The 21,768-nt window shown below is 41.6% G+C and overlaps 1 protein-coding gene across 6 annotated transcripts in view; it reads right to left on the bottom strand.

Moving 5' to 3' along the window:
• Positions 1 to 21,678, bottom strand: part of SLC39A12 (solute carrier family 39 member 12) — a 131,590-nt gene extending 109,912 nt beyond the window's left edge. For 5 of the 6 annotated variants that reach the window (XM_060192239.1, XM_060192236.1, XM_060192238.1 and 2 more), the window contains exons 1-5: positions 21,068 to 21,678; positions 19,918 to 19,979; positions 19,328 to 19,656; positions 10,170 to 10,451; positions 5,754 to 5,961 (exon numbers count right to left, since the gene is read on the bottom strand). In XM_060192239.1, coding sequence (XP_060048222.1) covers positions 5,754 to 5,961; positions 10,170 to 10,451; positions 19,328 to 19,570 — 733 coding nt within the window. In that variant the 5' untranslated portion in view covers positions 19,571 to 19,656; positions 19,918 to 19,979; positions 21,068 to 21,678. The remainder of the gene's footprint in view (positions 1 to 5,753; positions 5,962 to 10,169; positions 10,452 to 19,327; positions 19,657 to 19,917; positions 19,980 to 21,067) is intronic. The other variant, XM_060192237.1, reaches the window with a different exon arrangement.
• Positions 21,679 to 21,768: the final 90 nt, after the last annotated feature.

The raw sequence follows: 21,768 nt of genomic DNA, 5'->3' as shown, positions 1-21,768 counted from the left end.
ACTTTAATTTCATCTCAGGTGGTTCACTTTCTAACGAAGTCCCAAAACCTAGATATACACCAGTTTCTGTGAGAGAGAGAGCATATGTTCACACGTATCTGTAAGCTACTACAAAATATATGCCTGAAAGCAGAAGTGCACTAGAGTTTGCAGTGAGTACCCCCCTAACATTTCCTCTCCACTATTCCAAGCTTTGGGTCTATGATTGCTCAACAATTTGTTTGGCTTCGTATGTTAACTCTCTTTTCAGTCACCAGGTTCCAGATGTCATCAGGATGCCAGCCAGGCTTCCCAAGACTGAAGACCCCACCAATGTGTCCTGGAGCTCCACTTCCCCAGAGACCCACCCTACTAGGGAAAGAGAGAGTCAGACTGGGAGTATGGACCGACCAGTCAATGCCCATGTTCAGTGGGGAAGCAATTACAGAAGCCAGACCTTCTACCTTCTGCAACCCACAATGACCCTGGGTCCATGCTCCCAGAGGGATAGAGAATGGGAAAGCTATCAGGGGAGGGGGTGGGAAATGGAGATTGGGTGGTGGGAATTGTATGGAACTGTACCCCTCATACCCTTTGGTTTTGTTAATTAATCCTTAAATAAAAAAAGAAAAAGAAAAAGAAATATTTACAGAGAGATTACTTGGAGGAAGGTGACTAAATATTGGGAGGGCAAAGAACTGACTTCTTGGTGGGGAGCATACAGTGTGGGAAGAGGTGAAATGGTTCATCTAAGATATATACAGACATGTAAACCAGCATGACCCAAACTGAAATAAGTGTTAAATAAGACATCATAAAATACTTAATTAAATCATTTCTACTTAGACCTAGATACCCTCCTCACCTACTGCCTATTTCACTTCCCTCGATCACTCTAAGTCTAACCCTATCAGATAAAGTGAGGACTACAAAAGCTGGATCAGGGCAAGAGACCAGAACACTTTAACGATGGCCTTTGTGGTCACTCCCAGGCCGCTTCATTATCTGAGGGGCCCTACTCAGGGAATCCTGGGATTTCCACACAGATATGATGGGCCTAGACCTCTAACAGAATCCCTCTTCCCACTATCACTGGTCATCTCCATCAGGAACAACATCATAAACCCTTGTGTGGGCCTCTATAGCACCTTACTCTAAATATAGAACAACAAAGGTAGAAACTGCCCCACTCTGAATCAACCTATTCTGCCACTTGAGGAAGCCTGGTCCGGAAATGAGTGCAGCCTAGACTGTTCCTAGCTTCACACATGGTTATATGGAATGTGAGCTCAGACCAACAAGGATGCAAAGGTTACATACACAGGCTCCTGTGCTAAATATGAATAGACATGGGCCTTAGGTCAAATCAATAGGATTTACAGTTAACGGTATTATATACTTTCCTTATATTTGGGAGCTACTCTCTGCCCTGATCCAGCTTTCTAGTCCTATTCCCAACTCTGACATCGTCTCCCCAGACAATAGTTATAGCCCACCTGCACATTAGTGGTTGAACTCAGGTAAAAATTAGTGAAGTCATGGGTCCCTTGGAATAAACCTAAAATAGACTTCCTAGCTTCTTCCAACATGAAGACCCAAACTCTCATCTGTTATACTCTTATCTTTAGATTCCTGACTATTAAACAATTTGTTCTGCTTTGCATCTTAATGTTTTTCAGCCATCAAGTTGCAGATGCTACTATGATACCATCCTGACTTCCCTGGGCAGACAACCTTACCACCATATCCCGCAACCTCATTTCCCCAGAGCCCTATCCCACTAGAGAAAGATATAAACAGGATGAGCGTATAAATTGACCTGCCAACATCCATTCCCAGTGGAGAAACAACTACAGAAACCAGACCTTCCATCTTCTGTACCCCACAAAGATCTTTGGTCCTACTCCCAGAGAGATAAAGAACAGGGAAACTTCCAATGGAGGGGATGGGATACGGAACTCTGGTGGTGGGAATTGTATAAATTTATATTACTCTTATCCTATAGTCTTGTTGATCATAACTAAATCACTAATAAAAATTAATAATAAATAAATTAAAATGCAAAACACTAATAATAAATAAATTGAAATGCAAAAATAAATGCTATTATAAGAGAAAACAAAATTAAATTAAATACATTATCCTACCTAAACATAAAAGAGAGAAATACAGAGATGAAAGAAAGCAGAACCAAGTGTAATTCAAATCCAACTCAGTATCTTTAGACACATACACACACACCAAACAAATACTACAGGAAAATTTTTTTTGAGAGGTTAAAAATAAATACAAAACGAGGTCCTCCAAGTGCTGGTAATTGCTGATGTTGAATATCATGTCCATGAGTATTCATGATATTATTTTCCCATCTTTGTTTTTGAGGATCTCTATAACACAACACTTCAAAAATCATTTAGAGGAGTAGGGCAGTTGTGCACTGGGTTAAGTGCAAGGACCAGGACAAGGATCCCAGTTTCAACCACAAGGTCCCCAATTGCAGGGTGGTCGCTTCACAAGTAGTGAAGCAGGTCTGCAGGTGTCTATCTTTCTCTCCCTTTCTCTGTCTTTCCCTCCTCTCTCAATTTCTCTCTGTCCTATCCAACAACTTTGGCAACAACAACAATAATAGCAACTACAATAATGGGGGAAAAAAAGATAGCTGCCAGGAGCAGTGGACTTGTAGAGTAGGCACCAAGCCCTAACGATAACCCTGGAGGGAAGAAAAAAAAGCCACTTAGAGCTAGCACACTACTCTCAAATACAATCAGTTGCAGAACTCAAGCCCAGCTGTTAGAGAAAATGCTTCTTGTATAAGCAAGCGGTCTAATTGTACTGATATAACAGCACACTGAGATAGAACACTGAGTTCTCAAATATAAAAGCAGATAATTTTTCCTAAATGAATGATACTGCACATTTGTTTTTTAAAAAAGTTTCATTTATGGGGCCAGGTTACACACCCAGTAGAATGTACACATACCATGTGTAGGAACCCAAGTTCAATCTGCAATGGGGATGCTTCAAGAGTGGTGGACCAGAGCTGCAAATGTCTCACTTCCTCTCTCCCTCCCTTCCACTCATTCCCCCATGAGAAAAGAACAGAAGAGAAGAGAATAAAAGGAGGAAGAGGAGGAGGAGGAGGAGAAGGAGGAGAGGGAGAAGGAGAAGGAGAAGGAAAAGGAGAAGGAGAAGAAGAAGGAGGAGGAGGAGGAGGAGGAGGAGGAGAAGGAGAAGAAGGAGAGAGGAAACCATGAATGGTGGAGTTGCCAGGCAGACACCAAACCCTAACAATAAGTTGGTGGCAAAATCAAAGTTGTATTTATTCAAGGAGGGGGCTTTGGAGAGAATCAGAACATTGCTCAGTTCTGGCTTAAGTTGATGGGAGATTAAACTTGGAACCTCCAAGCCTCAGACACAAAAGTTTAATGTACTACTATGGTACACAAAAGTGTACCACACAAAAGTTTAATGTACTACTATGGTGCTATTTCCTGGACCTTATTTTTCAACCCAGTTCCACAATGATCTACAACATCTAGACACCACTGAGCATAGCTCACCTCTAATAGTGTCCTGTTTCCAGCCTGATGCCTTTTCCTGTTTCTTAGAACCCTCCAGTGGCTTCAACTTTAACTTTGCCTGCAAAGCAGCATCACTGGAAACTATACTGCAGAAACCCAATACTCAAATACCCCAACTCCATTTTTCACATCAAAATTATACTCATTATATCAAACATCTTTCTTGGCTTATTTCCCGCTGGTCGTGACAGCTAGGTAACATGATTTAATTGTATGCCAACTTTCATCTTAACAGAAATTACAAATGATATACAGAAAAACACATCTGCTATTCAAATTGTTGTGCAAACAAGTCAGAGAACATCTGACAGGAAACTGTTTTATTTATTCCCAGTCTCCTTTCCCTCTCAATCAGAGTTGGGAGATTTGACCCATTCCCATAGTGTGGCTGGTCCTTCCCAAGGTTGTCAGTACCCTTTACGCAGATATTACCCAGGAGGAAGTGTGTGGGCAGCAGCAACTGCACCAGTGTGAGACACCCAGAGCCCTTAGTGTGTAAAGCAGGGCATTTTGATCCATATTTTTCAAAAGATCACTTCACTTTTAATGGCTTGTCAAGTACCACACTCCTCAAATGTTCAAAATTGACTGTGAGTTCATTTCTGATACAGTATTTCACGTCAAAGCCCTATCACCCCTCCAGATCTGGCAGTCATTAATGTAACCAAGGACAATAGTTCCCATTGCTCTTATTTAAGAGACCAAGGATATAGCTCAGCATACAGGACATGTGTACCTGAGACTTCAGATTCAATCCCTGGCATTGCCAAATGCCAGAGCTCAGTACTCATCTGGTCTCTCTCTCACACACACAAAAATTAATTTCTTAAAAAATAAAAATGAGATGACTTTTATAGAAACGAGTAAGTGTCTGCTAATACTCTTGTACTACTTGGAATACTATTTCATTATCCTATTGGGTTGCTGGAAATATTGTGCCACATTTTTGCATAGAAAAATACATTATGACTATTCCAACAACCTAATATATCACACATTGCCACACTGGACCCAGCACTTAGCACCAACCAGAAAAACCTTCAGTTAGCACTTGTGGAAAATCATAAGTGTCTCTCCTTTTAAGGCTACATTTGTAATCACTGCTGGAATGGATCAACCTATATATTTTTTTTACTTTATTTCTTTATTTGATAGAGACAGAGAGAAATTGAGAGGGGAGTGAGGAGATAGAGAGGGAAAGAGAAAGATATCTGCAGACCTGCTTTACCACTTGCAAAGTGTCCACACAGTAGGTGGGGAGTGGGGGCTCGAATCTGGGCCACCACACATGAAAAATGCATGTGCTCTACTGGGTGTGCCACTGCCTCTTTACCAGGTGGGTATCATAGCATTGTAGGGGAGCAAACACCTGGCACCCACAAAAATGTCTGCGACAAAAGGTTAATGTCGTAGAAAGGGCCGTAGAGGCAGAATGGAGATACCATTTGAGATAGAAGTTTCTCCTTGAGAAGGTTCAGTCTGTAGAGAGGGTAGAAGTTCAATATTCATGCCTCTGCTTTACTCATGTCTTCTTTTTGTAGGGGGAACTAGCTGACATTCCTTGTCCCCCCACCAATAGCTTCTGCACTAGAAAGTAATTGAAGAGTGAGCCTAAGACTAAATGGAGTTATTCAGAATGTCTGAGTCTCTTCTATGTGTACAGGAGTGATACACACTATTAATAAATTTCTCTTTAATTTTTCATTTGATAATGTGCCTCATACTTACTTGATTATTTGTCCAGCCTCTGAAGAATCCAAAGGAGTAGAAATTGGTTCTTCCCCAACCCTACGCATTTGCCCTGCAAAGGCTACCTGAGTTGTCTACTGCATACCAAGAAAGAAGCGTGTTTAAAACACACCAGAGCAAATTCAGTCATCAAATAGCTTCAGTCTTGTGACTGGGGAAATGACTCAAATGGCAAAAACGTAAGATTTTGCTGCCTGAGGTTCTGTGTTTGGTCCCCAGCACTATTTGTACTTGATGAGTACTCTAGCTATTCTCCTTCTCTGCCTCATATGAATCTCTCCCTCCCTCTCTCTCTCTCTCTCTCTCTGTCATCTCCCCACCTTCTCTCATATTTGAAACAAATAAAAATAAATCTTTGAAAAAAAAACCCTCAGTCTTTATTTCAACACAACGAATGTAGTAGATATGTGATTCAGAAGTTAAATTCCTGAAAAACATCCTTACCCGATAGGTGGAGAACATTTGTACTATTTAAGGAACTGAAAATATATTCCATGAAAAATTCTGGGGAAAGCAAGTTCTTCTTTCCTAGACAAACACCTTGGAGAGACAGAGCAATGATTGTTGCCGCCAAGCGAGGAAGTGTATCTTCGTCAGCACCCTCTCTATTCAGTATTCCAGACAGTTCCTGCAACATTTTGGTTTCCATACACTGAAATCAAATACAAAGTTAAAAGAAAATTTTAACTTTTGAAGTTTATTATATTATTGAATGTCTAGAGTTTTTTTTTTTTTCCAAGAATGAAACTACTCTTTTTTTTTTTTTTTTCTGTCTTGTTTTGATGTTTGTAGAGCCAGGGCAAGCAAAATGAATTGAAAGAAATCAGCATTTAGTTTTGCTTAAGTCACCCCGCAAGATATGTAGGCTGAATGGAGGAAAAGCCAAAGGTGGTATTGTGGACACAGAAGACCAAATAGACCTTCCAAAGGAGTGACTTCTAGAATTCCTGTAAATGTGGGGAGAAAACCAGGAGGGGATGATAGTGATCACTGGTCAAAGGAGAGTTTTCATGGAACAGGAGCTAATAAAAGTGAGGTTGAAAAAGGAAAGACATGGATATTTGAGAAATAAAATACATGGAGAACAAGGGCAAATAATTCTTTCATAAATCTCAACTATTAGAAGGAGAAAATCTTTCAAAAGAGGAATCAAGGAAAGGTTACTGTGCCAATGTTTTCTTGAGACCTGAAGCAAGGAATATCAAAGGCACATTGGTTTTTTTTGTTTGTTTGTTTTGTTTTGTTTGTTTTTTTTCCATTTTGCAAGTGGTGACTTGGCAAGAGCATACTATTAGCTGTGGTGGGCAGCCGAGTGAAAGGCTGTGGTGACTCTGGTTAAGTGCACATGTTATCATGCATATGGACTTAGGTTCAAGCTCCTGGTCCTTGCTTGCAGGGAGGAAGCTTCAGGAGCAGTGAAGCATTGCTGCAGGTGTCTCTCTCTCTCAGTGTCACTATGCAGACACTGAGCTAAAACCCAGCAATAACTGCTGGGGAAAAAAAAAAGGAAACAACGGAAAGATGTTTGTATTCTGGGCTAATAAGAGAGTGACTGAGTATATTATGGCATAAACCTGTTTGTTTAGCTGTGCTGAGAAAGCTCCACCTGAGCAGCTGTTAGTGGCTTAGCCTATGGAGGTTGAGTCCCACATAGATTAAGACCCAGCAATGCCAGGAGCAGAGGATCTGAACAACCAGCACCATCTGTGACTTCACCCCTCTTGGTAGGGAGAGCAGAGCCTGTGGTCAGATGCTCACAGACCTCCTATATATGTCTGGATTGAAGGAAGTTGTTTTTAGTTTTTACTGTTGCCACTAGAGCTTCCCTGGGGCTTCAAGCCTGCATGATTCCAAGGCTCCAGGGGGAAAGAGACAGTGATGGAGAGAAGGAAAGACACAACAGCATTGCTTATGAATCTTCCCCATGAAACTGCTCTCATGTGGTGACCAGGGGCTGATGCTTCCCTCCTGAAGCTGCATACTCGGTTGAAGAGGATGGCCTTCCTCAATACAGATGGACTGGTCTTTGGTCTAGGGTGTGCAAGTAGCTGCATTCCCCTGCTAGAATCTCCAAACAAGCTTTTATTGATTTCATATTAGGTAGACAGAGCTTCACATGAGAGAGAAGCCAGAGCACCATTCAGTGCATGAAGCACTCAAACCAGCAGCCTCATGAGTCCCATGCTCTACCAGTTGAGCTATTTCCCCAGCCACTATGAGTTCTTGAGGGCATTTCAGGTCAATGGGCTAATAGACCTTCCCAGGAATAGAGACAGCAATGATCCCAGGTCATGGTCTAACTCAACACTTAATATCTTCTTGACTGAATAGATGGGCAAAGAAAATCTAGTGAACTACTTAATTAAATACTTTTCATTCAATAAACTGCATTATGGTAGTATTCTATTCTACAAATGCTTTGTTTTATGAATACTTGAAAATCCAGATACTGAAATTCTTGCTGGATAACCAAATACATACACACTATTTTCTTTTAATTACTAGGCTTCCACTTCCATTTTTTCCCTCTCCTTTTCTTTTCCACCAAGGATTCCCCCCCCCCCTCTCTTTCAGGTAAGGGCAAGAGATAGAAAAGAAAAAGAAAGGGAGAGAGAAAGGGAGATACAACACAGAACTACTGGTAGCTGGGTCATCATGGGTAAAGTCTGTGCTCTATAAGTGAGCTCTCTCACCAAGCCCCCTCCATTTCCATTTAATCTACATCAAAAAGCAGTAGCAGAAAGCATGACTAAGATGTTAGTGGCTAATCTGTATCAATCTTTTATTACATAGGTGTTATACTGAAGAAATTATATGTAGGCATGCCTTCTTATTTAGCAGGAAATAAAATTATATAGGGAACTCTTTTGTCAACTGGAATAGAAAAAATTATATATATATATGTATATATCCAAGTGAGTCAGAAGATGGTTCACCCAGTAGAGCACACATTTTTCTATGCACAAGGACCTGTGTTCAAGCCCCGGCCCACCAAATGGGAGCACCATGCAAAAGGAAAACTTCACATGTGATGAAACAGTGCTGTATTGTCTTCCCTCCTTCTCCTCCTCCTCTTCTTCCTCCTCCTCTTCCTCCTTTTTCCATCTTCTATCCCATTCTCTCTTCCTTTCTCCCTTTCACCCACTGTCTGAAAAAAAATTTATAGCTTACTTGGAATAGTGAAACTGTGCAGGCGTAAAGCTCCAGTAACATCCTGGTGGCAAGAATAATAATAAATAAAATTCTGAAAAATGCAGGACTGAAACTGATATTCACAAGATCAGAGTTCTTAAAGTGATGTTCACAAATTTCTTGGCAGTCTTTCCATTAGTTCTGACAATAATCATTGAAATTAAACATATTTATAACAACTTGGAAGACATGTTTTTAGTTTTGTTAAGTCACAGCATGATTCCCTTAGGCTCTTGGAAGCCACAACTGAGGTCAAAAATCAAATCGGTTATAGGCGTTGCTATATACTAAATATCAGTGTGTCCCTAAAATTCATATGTTGAGATCTTAGCCCCTAATGTCTCCCATCCAAGTACTAACCATGCCCGACCCAGGTTAGCTTCTGAGATCAGAGGAGATCAGGTGTGTTCAGGGTGGTATGGACATAGATGCTAATGTCATGATAGTAAGAGGAACTTGGGCCATGAAGGTGGAGCACTTGTAGATTAGTACCCTTACAAACAGGAGTTTTTTTCCCCTTCCACCAGCTATGGACACAGTGAGATAATGCTTGCTCCTGAACCAAAATCTTGATCTTACATTCCTAGACTCCAGACCAGTCAGTATTTCTATTGTTCTTAAGAGATCTAGCTTGTGCTATATCTGTGGTAGCAACTCAAATCAACAAAGACACATGTCAATGAATAATTCAAGAGAAAAGAATGTATTTCACCATACTCTTGAACATGAGCTGGTGGTCTCTCAATTCTTTTAGAAAAATAAGGCTTAAGGCACTTTCTTCTGTTCAGAGACCTTTATCTGCCACATTGAAGAGCAGAAAGCAAGAAGACAATAGGAAGACCACCTTTGTTGGAAGAGTAATGGAGACCAGGAGACCAGATGCCCATTTCCTAGCAATGAGGAGATGAGAGCAGAGCACCTGAAGAAAAATGAAGCATATGCATCATGATTCAAAAGGCATAAAAGAGAGACAAGAGAGAGCTCAATGGGTAGAGTACATGCTTGGTAAAACACATGTGAGAGACTTTAGGTTTGGCCCCCAGCACCATATGGAAGCACTATGGACATCAATCACCAAAGGAAAGCTGTGTTTGATTTCTCTCAAAGTATACAGAATTTTAAAATTGAGTTGGGGAGGCTGCTAATATGGTGTTATGCATGCACAAGGTTCTTGGTTTATTTCCCAGCACTGCATTTTTTAAAATGTCAGAAAAGTGACAGTAACTAGTTCATAGGGCTATTTCTAATCTTTTTTGGTGAGATGAGTACTGATAAATTCATTTCTCTCAAACTGGTCCTGCCTTCTCCTTCCCTGACAAATAAATAAAGCAAATAGAAATGCTTCCCTAGCCTCTACACTTCAGCTCTGCGAGTTCAGTCCAAAGCCCTGAGTCACACTTACTTCAGTGCTCAGAGGCCTCAGGAGAAGAGAGCTGCCCCATCACCCAGCCTGCCTAGCCGCCCACCCAACTTCTGGTTAAAATTCATTTCATAATTATTAGTCATTACATTTCCCCTTTTAGACACAGAATTTTTAATGATACCACTTGGTGACCTGTAACTAAAAAACACACATGTTTACCCCTCTCAGAAGTCCTTGAATATTTTAGGAATGAATAAGACATTATTCTCTTAGAAGCAGTTAGTGAGCAACTTCACCTGTCTCACCTGACTTCTATAGGTATCGAAGTGCCTCCTGGTGAAAGCCAAGATATCTTCTGTCTCATTCTGGGAAAGGAAGTAGGAATCCTCATTCGGCCTGAGTCTGAGAAGGCTGTGTAGGTAAAATTTATAGTCTTTATTACTCATGTTGAGCTTTGAAGAGCAGATTTCTTCCTGATGAATAATGTAGTAGAGCAGGAGGAGAGAAGCTCTCTGGACTACTTCCTCTCTGAGTTGCTCTTCGAAATCTCCTCCTGCTATTAATAACAGAGCATCCGGTTCAAAGCACTGGGGGGAAAGAGAAGAAAAGGAGTTTAGCTAATACAGTTGACCCCTGAGTGATAAGGTTTTGATTTGTAACCAAATAACTGAAGCTCTACACAGCATGGTGGCCCTTCTCGTTAAAGCTGAGCTAGACTCTAGGGACTGAAGAAGCAAATGAAATTTATGGTTTGGGTAGTGTAACAATCCTTTCCTAAAGCAGCTTCACTGTTTGTCTTTGCCTCTGATTGGCTCAAGACAGTCTTATAAATAAATATTTGTTCTGGCAAGGATTCCAGGCTTACGACTGAATAGAACTGGTCAGTGGAGACTGGGCCTTAGAAATCACCTTGACTAACATCTATCTACCTTTCTCCTTGTTGATAAAAATATCACATTCTCGGGGCCAGGTGATGGCACACCTGGTTAAGTGCTCACATTACAGTGCGCAAGGACCCAGGTTCAAGCCCCTGGTCCCCACCTGCAGGGGGACAGCTTCACAAGTGGTGAAACAGGGCTGCAGGTGTCTCTCTGGCTCTCTGTCTCTCTTCTCTATCTCCCTCTCCCCTTCTTAATTTCTCTCTGTCTCTGTGCAAATAATAAATAAAGATAATTTATATATATATATATATATATATATATATATATATATATATATATATCACATTCTCGAGTGAAAACAAAGTGTCTGTGCTCTCCAGGATCTCTTTATGCTCCTGTGCTAACAGAAAGACAGCACTGAAGTTTCCCTAGTGTAGTTGGGGATGGACTCAAGCCTGGTAAAAGCAGGCACCCTCTAAAAGAGAGGATTTTCAGAGGTGTGGCTATGGAGTAGGAGTTGTTTTAAACCACTCTCCTGTGATACTAGAAAAAAAAAACATGAAAAATCACCTAAAACTCAACAAAATACAGCCAGGATTTCTTCAGGAACTCACTAAGCCACAGCCACCAAGTTCCATTCTGACCTCCCTGAGTAGAAAGCTTCACCGATGTGTCTGGGACCTCACCTCTCCAGAGCCTTACCCCACTAGGGAAAGATGGAAACAGGATGGGGTTATGGCTTGACCTGCCAATGCCCATGTCCAGAGGAGAAGCAATTACAGAAACCAGAACTCCCATCTTCTGCACCCCAAAAAGAATTTTGGTCCAATGCCCAGAGAAGGAGAAATGTTAGGGAAAGATGACCAGAAGGCTCTGAGCTGCAATTCCATCAGGACTCAGAAAGAGAAGAGCAAACAAGGATGAACATTCAGAAGTAGTAACAAGTATAGGTATGACTTAGAAAGGAAGAGAAGGCAAGAACATAGAAAAAATGGGCAAATATATATAGACACAGTTACAGAAATAATAGCCAACTCATGTATGTGACCTTGGGAGAACTACTGTCATTTCTAATAGAGGTAATGGAGACACAGAACTCTAGTGGTGGGAACGGTGTGGAGTTATAACCCTGTTGTCTCATAATTTTGTAAATCAATATTAAATCACTAATCAAAAATTTTAAATCACATCTATGTTTTTTTCTCCACCATTTTTTTACAGTTTTGAGTGAGTTTATTGCTTGTCTCAACTTTTTTTTCTTTATTGGGAAATTAATAGTTTGCAGTCAACAGTAAAATACAGTAGTTTGTACATGTGTAACATTTCTCAGTTTTCCATATAACAATTCAACCTCCTCTACATCCTCCTCTGCCATCGTGTTCCAGGATCTGAACTCTCCCCCGCCCTGACCCCCCAGAGTCTTTTACTTTGGTGCAATACACCAACTCCAGCCCAAGTTCTGCTTTGTGTTTTCCTTCTTTTTTTAAAATTTTTATTTATTTATTTTCCTTTTTGTTGCCCTTGTTTTGTTGTTGTTGTTGTAGTTATTATTGTTTTTGTTATTTATGTTGTTAGAAAGGACAGAGAGAAATGGAGAGAGAAGGGGAAGACAGAAAGGGGGAAAGAAAGATAGACACCTGCAGACCTGCTTCACTGCCTGTGAATTGACTTCCCTACAGGTGGAGAGCCGGTGGCTTGAACTGGGATCCTTAAGCTGGTCCTTGTGCTTGGTACCATGTGCGCTTAACCCTACTCCCTGCTTTGTGTTTTCTTATGTTTCAAGCCCCCAATTCTCATCTTCAGAGTGGAAGTTTCACTAGTAGTTTAATAGTGCTGCAGGTGCCTCCTTCTCTTTGTATCACCCCCTTCCTCCTCAGTATTCTCTCTCTCTACTCAACACACATATATACATAGATACATACATACATACTTACATACATACAAACAATATTTTTAAAAGACTTCATCACAGAAGATTTTGGAAAAGACTTGACTATAATGCAAGAAATTCTCCTTAAATCTAAATGAATGACACAGATACGCAGCAATAATTCCCAGTGGCACCCTATGAGCAAATCAAACATCCTCTACAGCTGCTTAATCCGGTTTTGTGGCCTTCATGCAAAATGGATACTTCTGGGGCACAAAGCAAGATCAACTTGACTTCTTTGCCCATAAGGTAGTTGTCAGAGCTGTAGAGTAAAATTCAGGGTTTTTAGAATGTGATTCTGAATAAATCCACTGCCCAGTTTTTTAAGGTCATTGGAAAAGAGAAGGCTAACAACCAACTATAAAGTTGGAAGAAGGAAGTTATATTCTTATTCCTGCCAAATGAAGAGCTAAAAGGTCTTCAACAGAGGGAAGGTACTGTTTTTTTTTTTGTTTGTTTGTTGTTTGTTTTGGTGGATCTGTGCTACATTTGGTGGTGTTTGTGACTGAAAAAAGGAAATTCTGAATTGAGAAGAGATAAGCTTGTTACATAACTAAAGTAAAGGGCAGAGGGTAGATAGCATAATGGTTATGCAAACAGACTCTCATGCTTGAAGCTTCTAAGTCCTAGGTTCAGTCCCCTGCACCACCACCACCATAAGCCAGAGCTGAACAGTATGAGAGAACAGTATGTTGATCTCACAGCAGCCTATGACACAGTCTGGCACTGTGGTCTCCTGGTCAAGATCTCAAGATGCCTGCCTCCATGGGTGGCCAACACTATATTGTTTCTTCTCCAAAACAGAAGATTCTGGGTGCATTTGGGTGACAAGTCTAGCAGATGGAGACTTGTCTCAAGTGGCCTCCCCCAGGGCTCTGTTCTGGCTCCTACGCTATTTAATATTTACATCAATGACTTTCCAGAAACTTCTTCAAGGAAGTTCATCTACGCCGATGACATCTGCTGTGCAACTCAGGCATCCAAGTTTGACATCCTCGAGGAAACACAAAAGACATGTCTCTGATATCTGATTACTGTAAAAAATGGCAACTAATCCCTAGCACTGCAAAAACGGTATCATCTGTTTTCCATCTACACCATGCCTCGGCCTCGCATGATCTTAATGTGAAGCTCGGCTATACGAGAATCCGGCATGAAGCCCAGCCAGTCTATCTTGGCATTACTCTCGATCGCACCCTGTCATTTCACGAACATCTCATAAAAACTGCAGCAAAGGTGGGCGCGAGGAATAACATCATTGCAAGACTGGCCAGCTCCTCATGGGGCGCGAGCGCTTCCACACTACGATCATCATCTCTGGCATTATGCTATTCCACTGCAGAATACTGTGCCCCAGTATGGTTCCGTAGTCCCCATGTCCACTTGGTCGATTCCAAATTATATTCCTCCATGAGGATAATTTCTGGAACCATCCGTTCCACCCCGGTTCCATGGCTGCCAGTTCTTAGCAACATTGCCCCGCCAGATATTCATCGGGATGCGGCATCATCTAAGTTCATTTCCCACGTCTGCGCTCGACCGGACCTGCCAATATACGCGGATATCTTCGCCCACCCTGTCCAACGCTTGACGTCTAGTCACCCAATCTGGTCCCCTACGCCTACACTGAACTTCTCTGTTCCAGACTCTTGGAAACAGAGTTGGCAGTCAGCTGAGGTAAAGAACAAACACCTCATCACAGACCCCTGCAAGCGTCAACCCGGCTTTGACCTAGCACGTTATGATTGGGCCCTCCTCAATCGCTATCGAACAGGCCATGGCCGGTGCGCCGCTATGTTCCATCGCTGGGGAGCCAGAGACGACCCAAACTGGCCCTGTGACTACAGACAGACTATGACCCACATAGTCAACGACTGCCACCTCTCCAGATTCAAAGGAGGTCTCGAAACTTTACATCAGGCTCAACCTGACGCTGTTGACTGGCTACGGAAGAAGGGCAAACGCTAGAAGAAGAAGAAGAAGAGAGAGAGAGAGAGAGTAAATTAAACTTGATGCTTTCACACTTTACCTGCACAGATGGGGTAAAAGAAGCTAGGACCAAGGGAAGAACTGAATAGAGGACTCGAAAGTGGTGGTTCTGGGGTCAGGTGACAACTCACATAGAAAAAGCAAGCACATAGTTCGCATGTGTGTGACTCTGGGCTCAATCATAGCGTCACATGGGAGCACCATGAACAATACCCAGGGAAGCTCCAAGGATGGTGGAGCAATGCTAATCCCCCTCCCCCCCCCAAAAAAAAAAGTAAAGAAAGAAAAGCTGGACCAGGGAGAGCACTCAGGGGTGCTATGCATGGGTGAGGCCTTGGGCATTAAAAAGAAAAAAAAATATGAGAAAGTAAAGAACCAAAAAACAGGAAAGAAGGGAAGAGGAGGAGAGCAGAAAAGAGGGCAGTGGTTCTCTTCCTTGAATGTGTCCCAGGAGCATGGGAAGATCTTGATTAAACTGCACCCCTGCACTTGGCACAGTTGAGGGGAGGTTGACTTGTCTTATATCTTAGCAGCACAGAAAGAGATTGCTACCCCTGGCCCATGTCCCTGGGATAGCAGAGATTAGGCATAATAATGAGGTTCAAGGAATAAAAGGAAAGAAGAGGCTTGAACTCTCCTGTCCATGCTCATCCATCTTATGGCCATGTGCTCTTCATGGAGAGCTTCCTGAGAAGGGCTCTTGTCTTCAGGGTGAACAACTGCAGCATGTTCTGACAGCTGGAAAGTGCCAGAACGAGGAAGGAGCTTGTTGCTGACTGATTCTGGACAGCAGTTTTTTGTTTTGTTTTATTTTTTTTCTTTGTTTTCCCTTTACCTGGAACCCATTCATGGTCACAGTTCTCATCATTACTGGTGGAATTTATATCTAATTGCCTCATTATATTTATTAAAGCTCTATCTTAACCTTTCTTATAAAAAAAAAAGTTGGAGGCCAGCCAGTGGCAAGTCGGGTTAAGCACACATAGTGTGAAGTGCAAGGATCCCAGTTCAAGCCTCCAGATCCCCACCTGCAAGGGGGTCGCTTCACAACCAGTGAAGCAGGTCTTCAGGTGTCTATCTCTCTCTCTCTCCCTCTCTGTCTCCCCCCCCCTCAATTTCTCTCTGCCTATCCAACAACTACAACAGTAGCTACACCAACAACAATAACAGCAACAACAATGGGAAAAAGATGGCCACCAGGAGTAGTGGATTCATAGTGCAGGCATCCAGCCCCAGCAATAACCCTGGAGGCAATAATAATAATGATAATAAATAAAAAGAAGTCACCAACGTACAAGATGACAAGACTATCCATTTTTCTTTAATCTTTTACTTATTTATTAATGAGAGGGATAGAGAGAGAAAGAACCAGACATCACTCTGGTACATGTGCTACCAGGGATTGAACTCAAGACCTCATGCTTGAGAGACCAACATTTAATCCACTACGCCACCTCCCGAACCACTAGACTATCCATTTTTCAAAGGTAGTATCTTGAATATATATTTTTTTATTTTTTTTTTATTTTTTTGTCACTAGTGTTATCACTGTAGTTCCTACACAATTCCACTACTCAAGGCAGACTGATTTTTTTAGAGAGGGAGAAAGAGCCAGAGAGAGAAGACACCACAGCACTGCTCCACTGATCATGAAACTTCCCTGTGCTATTGCTCTTATATGATATCTGGGGGCTCAAATCTGGTTCTCACATACTAGGTAAAGTATGTGTGTGCTACAGTGCAATGTAACTCTGGTAGCCTCTGGAGTTAGTCTTAAATGTGCAGTGTTCTTGGATACTTCTGACTGATTTTTTAAAAATTAATTATCACTTAGACCTAACATGAAATTGGGACCTTTGCATCTTCTCCACCAATTTGAGATTCATGCTCCTCTGTTTACAGATATTTAAGGGTATGAACTCAAGCCCTTGTCCTCTCTATCCACCATAGATGTCATCAAATCAACCCCACTTCTCAGCAAAGTCCCTTCAAAAATACACACACACACACACACACACACACACACACACACACACACACACCCAACAAGTTGAAGCCCTGTGGTGTAGGTCAGAACTCAGTGTCTGGGAATCCACAGGACTCTCTCCCTGGTTTTTCACAAAGAACACAAAGCAGCTTCATGAACTTGAACTCCTTATGTCTCAGTCATTGGAGTGAACTGTAGCCTACTATGCAGTGAAGCTAAGACTTGCTTTTATATATTTATATATTTATTTATTTTTGGTAATTGATTTCACACTGGTTTTCAGAACTATACTTTTTCAGGCACACATCACTATATGTCTACATAAGACATCATACCCACAATCAAAGTTCAGTTCTTCCTACTCTGACAGGCCAGTTCCTCTTAGCACCCTTCTGGCCCTCCCCTAACCAAACCTTAGTTTTCACTGAGTCTAAGAGTTTTTGTTTGGTTAGTTTTTGTTTTTGCCAGTTCATTTGATTTAGCAATTTCAACTTCACATAGGAAGGAAACCATCTGGTGGTTGTATTTCACTTAGCAAAATCCATTTAAAATTAAAATCCATCCATTTTGTTCCCAGATCCTTTGGTTTTTATCTCTGTCTCTCTCTCTTTTTTTTTTTTTAATTATCTTTACTTATTGGATAGAGACAGTCAGAAATCATAGGGGAGGGGAAGATAGAGAGGGAGAGAGACAGAGAGACACCTGCGGCCCTGCTTTACCACTTGCAAAGCTTTCCCCCTGCAGGTGGGGACCAGGGGCTCAAACCTGGGTCCTTGTGCATTATAACATGTGTGCTCAACCAGTTCGCCACCACCTGGTCCTCTTATCTCTGTCTCTTTCACAAAGAAGGAGAAATAACAGAAAGAAGGCACAGCTAAATGACAGGGCTTCCCTTCCAAGGAGTGGACTCATTCAAATGGAAATGAAGTTGGGCAAACTCTGGGTCACAGAAAACAAAAAAATGTACAAAACCACTTTCCTCACCCCCCCTCCCCATGGAAAACAACTTCTCATGTTTATACACCACCACCACCCCCCCCCCCCTTAAGCTAAACTAATATTCAGCCAGCCTTAACAAGGCACTTCATGTCTTGAGAGGAAAATATTTCCCTGCAGCTAATCCTCAGAGGACATTAATAAGAGATGACTCCTAGTCATTTCCAGTGGGAAGTCTTCTGTTACTATATATATAAATTAATGTCATCAAAGATGAGTCGTCTATTATAACACGTTTGCTCTGGGAGCCCTTGGGACTTTTACTAATTGTTGAATTATTTATTGTTTGCACAGAGCAGGCGAAAATCCTCACTTTTAGCAGAACCCTTCTGTCATGAACAAAATAAAACACTTGGCCAGGAAATGTGTCCCCTAGAATTAAATCTGACTGTCAGCATTTATTGGGGGAAGGGGAGTTACTTGCTTCTTATTTATTTATTCATCTGTTTCTTCATCTATCTATTCATATGTGAGTTCATTCTGAGAAAAATCTTGTCAACTAGGAAAAGGATGGTGAAGTAAGTTTGTGTTTTTAAGATTTTTGCATTTTTTTTCACCAGGGTTATTGCTGGGGCTCAATACCTGCACATGAATCCACCACGCCCAGCAGCCTTTTCTTTTCCTTTCCATTTGATTTGATAAGACAGAGAGAAGTTGAGTGAGGAAGGAGAGGTAAAGAGTGAAAGAGAAAGACAGACACCTGCAGCACTGCTTCACTGCTCATGAAGCTTGGCCTCCTACAGGTGGGGAGCAGAGGCTTGAACCTGAGTCCTCAAGCATAGCAATGTACCATGCTCAACTGGGTGTGTCACTGCCTGGCCCCCCTCTTTGCATCTGTTAAAGATAGAACCTTTCTAAATATTCTCCACCCAAAACAACTCAGTGGTTCTCCACCTCAAAGGAGGTATTCCAGATGTAGGTTAGATAATGGCTTTCCATTAATGCTGATTTGACACTACAGTGGCCAGCAAAAAAAATTCAAAACATCCATTACAGGCCCAGCTAAGTCTCAATCTCTGAAGGAGGAAGCCCCAAAGTAGTTATTATATTAAATCTACCCACATGATGCCAGAGAGTTCCTTTAGTGACCAGGAAAAGGCTAGGGATTAGGTTGCAAGAGTCAAAGATGTCAATTTAGCTTTATCTGTGACCCTTCCCCTTCCCAGCTCAGAGTTCTCATTTCTAAGAAAATTATTGGCCAAATCTATTAACTACCCACACTGAAAAATATTACAAAACACCAATCCATATCCAGGAGAAAGTACTTAAGCAGTCAACATTGGACAAATACCAGATTGCTGTCATTAAGACACAGGAAACAAAGAAATCTCCCTTTTCAAACATGCAAATTCAGTGCTAGCTCAGAAGAAAATAAATAGTAAAATGAGAGAGAGAGAGAGAATGAGAACTAAAAGCTCACTTTCAAAAACAAATATCTTGAAATCTGCAGTAAGACTTACATAAACCTTACTTGTTTTATAAAAATCACTCCCTACCTTGAAACACTAAATGCAGACTGCTGGACAATTCGATGTGCTCTTGGTAAGGGAGTTATACCATAGGGCACTGCTCACTGGAGTACTGAGTTTGCACTGGATTTCGTTTTGCTGAACTGACTAGGCAAACCACTGCTCTCTTTGAAACACGCTGTGGTACGTGATCCCATTCTACTGCACTAACCAGATTACAATCTCCTTGCGTTGTGCTTCTCTTCCTTGGACACCCGGCTTTCTCCAACAACGTCCTGATGAGGTTTCTCGAGTGGTTCCCAGCAGAGAGAAGCCCTAGTACTTCAACCACTTGGTCTGGATTCCAAGGGCCTCTGTTGCCCTGGGTAGAGCGATTTTCTGTCTCAGCCGAGGGAACCAAGTGGAGAAGGAATAGTAGCACCCAGAACATGGAAAGTTTGGTCCACAAACACATTTCCACTTTGTCTTGACCTCAGATCTTGTCTTGATGGAGATGGAAGGGTTGGTGTTCACAGCATTAACTTGTAACTAGAGGAATTTCTGTGGTTAAAGGAGAAAATAAGAGCTTTGATTATTGAGTCTGCAACACATTTGAGAGGCTACATTAATTGGGTGGCTAAGCTGATTGGCAATGACAAGCTGTTTCTGAACAACAGGGGGCCTGTGGGGCATTTGTAAGCCCAATTTACAAGAAATCACGGGGGTTGGAGACTTTCAGACTACAGAATAGCCCAGAAAAGTGGCCTAAGGCTACTCTGACCCTAAGATGGAGTTGAAAATTAGGAAAATAAATGAAAATACCTGCTTATCTTGGGATGGGATAAGTCACAGGACCAGGATGCAGGACAGGTCTTGTCATTCAACTAAATAAAGAGAAAATAAATTTGAGTGAATTTATTTATTTAAATGTAAATTGAATAAATGTAAATAAATACAGGTTAAGTTAGAAGGCTTTTGAAAACAAAGGGTGGGGCCAGCCAGATGGTGGCATACGGCATACCTGGTTGAGTGCACATCAGCATGTGCAAGGACCCAGGTTCAAGCCCAAGCCCCTAGTTCTCACCTGCAGGGGTGGGGTGGGGGCTGCTTCATGAGTGAGTGGTGAAGGTGTCATAGGTGTCTCTCTCCACCCCGTCCACCCGAACTGCCCCTGCGGCTACAGACAGACTATGACCCACATAGTCAACGACTGCCACCTCTCCAGATTCAAAGGAGGTCTCGAAACTTTACATCAGGCTCAACCTGACGCTGTTGACTGGCTACGGAAGAAGGGCAAACGCTAGAAGAAGAATTTCAATTTCTCTCTGTCCCTACTCAATAAATAAATAAATATGTAAAACAGTTTATTAAAAGAGGAAGAAGAAGAAAAGAAAGGGCATTAAAAGATCATAGTAATGAGTTAACAAAAAGCTGACTTGGGTCCTGCACTGCCTTGTGGTTTTTGACACTGAGGTTCTAGCTCAAACCCCTCCTCACTTCCTTACTGAGTCTCTTTCACTATCTTTCTCCCTCTGCCTGTTCCTATGTGTCTCCATCTGGGGTAGAAAAATGTCATCCCTGAAGCCCTAGTGATGAAAAAAAAAAAAAAAGGAAGATTCTAGTAATATAGAAGAAACACATTGTTTTTAGAGAAATGAGTGTTTCAAGACCTCAAGAACCAGGATAAATTCACTCAATAGTCACTAAAAAGTGAGAACAGGACTTTCCAACCAATCAGGCTTCTGGAAAAAAATTCAATCTCTTCAACCAATTGCTTATGGAACGCAAAATGTTAACAGCAATTCAAGTTAGATCTTGTCTAAGAGGTGAGCAAATAATAACCATGTGATAATAACAAAGATACTGGGATTACTTTTATGAAACAAATGAAAAAAGGAGTTTAACAATCTCATGTTAACATTTTCAAAAAGACAGAGAGGATGACCCAAACATTTCGAAGCCCAGTGCTTACCTTCAGGAGAAAGAAAAATGACTATTTCTCTGGAACACTGCAGCCTTTGAAATCTCAGAGAGTATTTCGTGGTAATAAGGTCCTCTGTTTTTAAGATTCCTGGGCTGTGCACTGGGAGCTCAGCGGATTACTTCAGTTCAGCTCAGCTCAGAGTTGTCAGTTGCTATGGGGAGAGCTGGTTCAGAGGCAGCAATGAAAGTGGAGAAAAGCAAGAATTTTCTGGCTGGCAGATTTTCAGGAAAATCAAATTGTTGTGGCTAATAAACCTGACTTTTTGGAGATACATTATTTATCAAATTTTTAGAGTTTGCTGCACACTTGTCCATGAAGGGAGAGAGCTAGGTCAGAGGATTCCACCCTCACAGAATGAGAAGGTTTTATTATTTAGGACTTAGTTTTTTTTTTTTCTTTCTTTCCAAGTGATCCTAGATTACTGTTTGATCCACATACAAAGTGAAGATTTGGTGACCTGGGAAATAGCTCAGTTGGCCGAGCACAGGGTTTACATACCTAAGACTCCCAGTTTAATCTTCAGAGCACCAGAGTGGTGCTCTGGTCTCCTCTCTCTCTCTCATACACACATACACACACACACACACACACACACACACACACACACACACACCCTGTTTCATATGAAACAAATCTTTTTAAAAATTTGGATTCGTTAAATAGGCTTTTTAGAAACATGTTCCTTTTTC

Source organism: Erinaceus europaeus, chromosome 6 (genome assembly GCF_950295315.1).
Source record: "Erinaceus europaeus chromosome 6, mEriEur2.1, whole genome shotgun sequence".
NCBI classification, from domain to species: Eukaryota; Metazoa; Chordata; class Mammalia; order Eulipotyphla; family Erinaceidae; genus Erinaceus; species Erinaceus europaeus.
The sequence above is the reverse complement of the archived record's forward strand: the minus strand, read 5'-3'. Positions and strand labels throughout refer to the sequence as shown.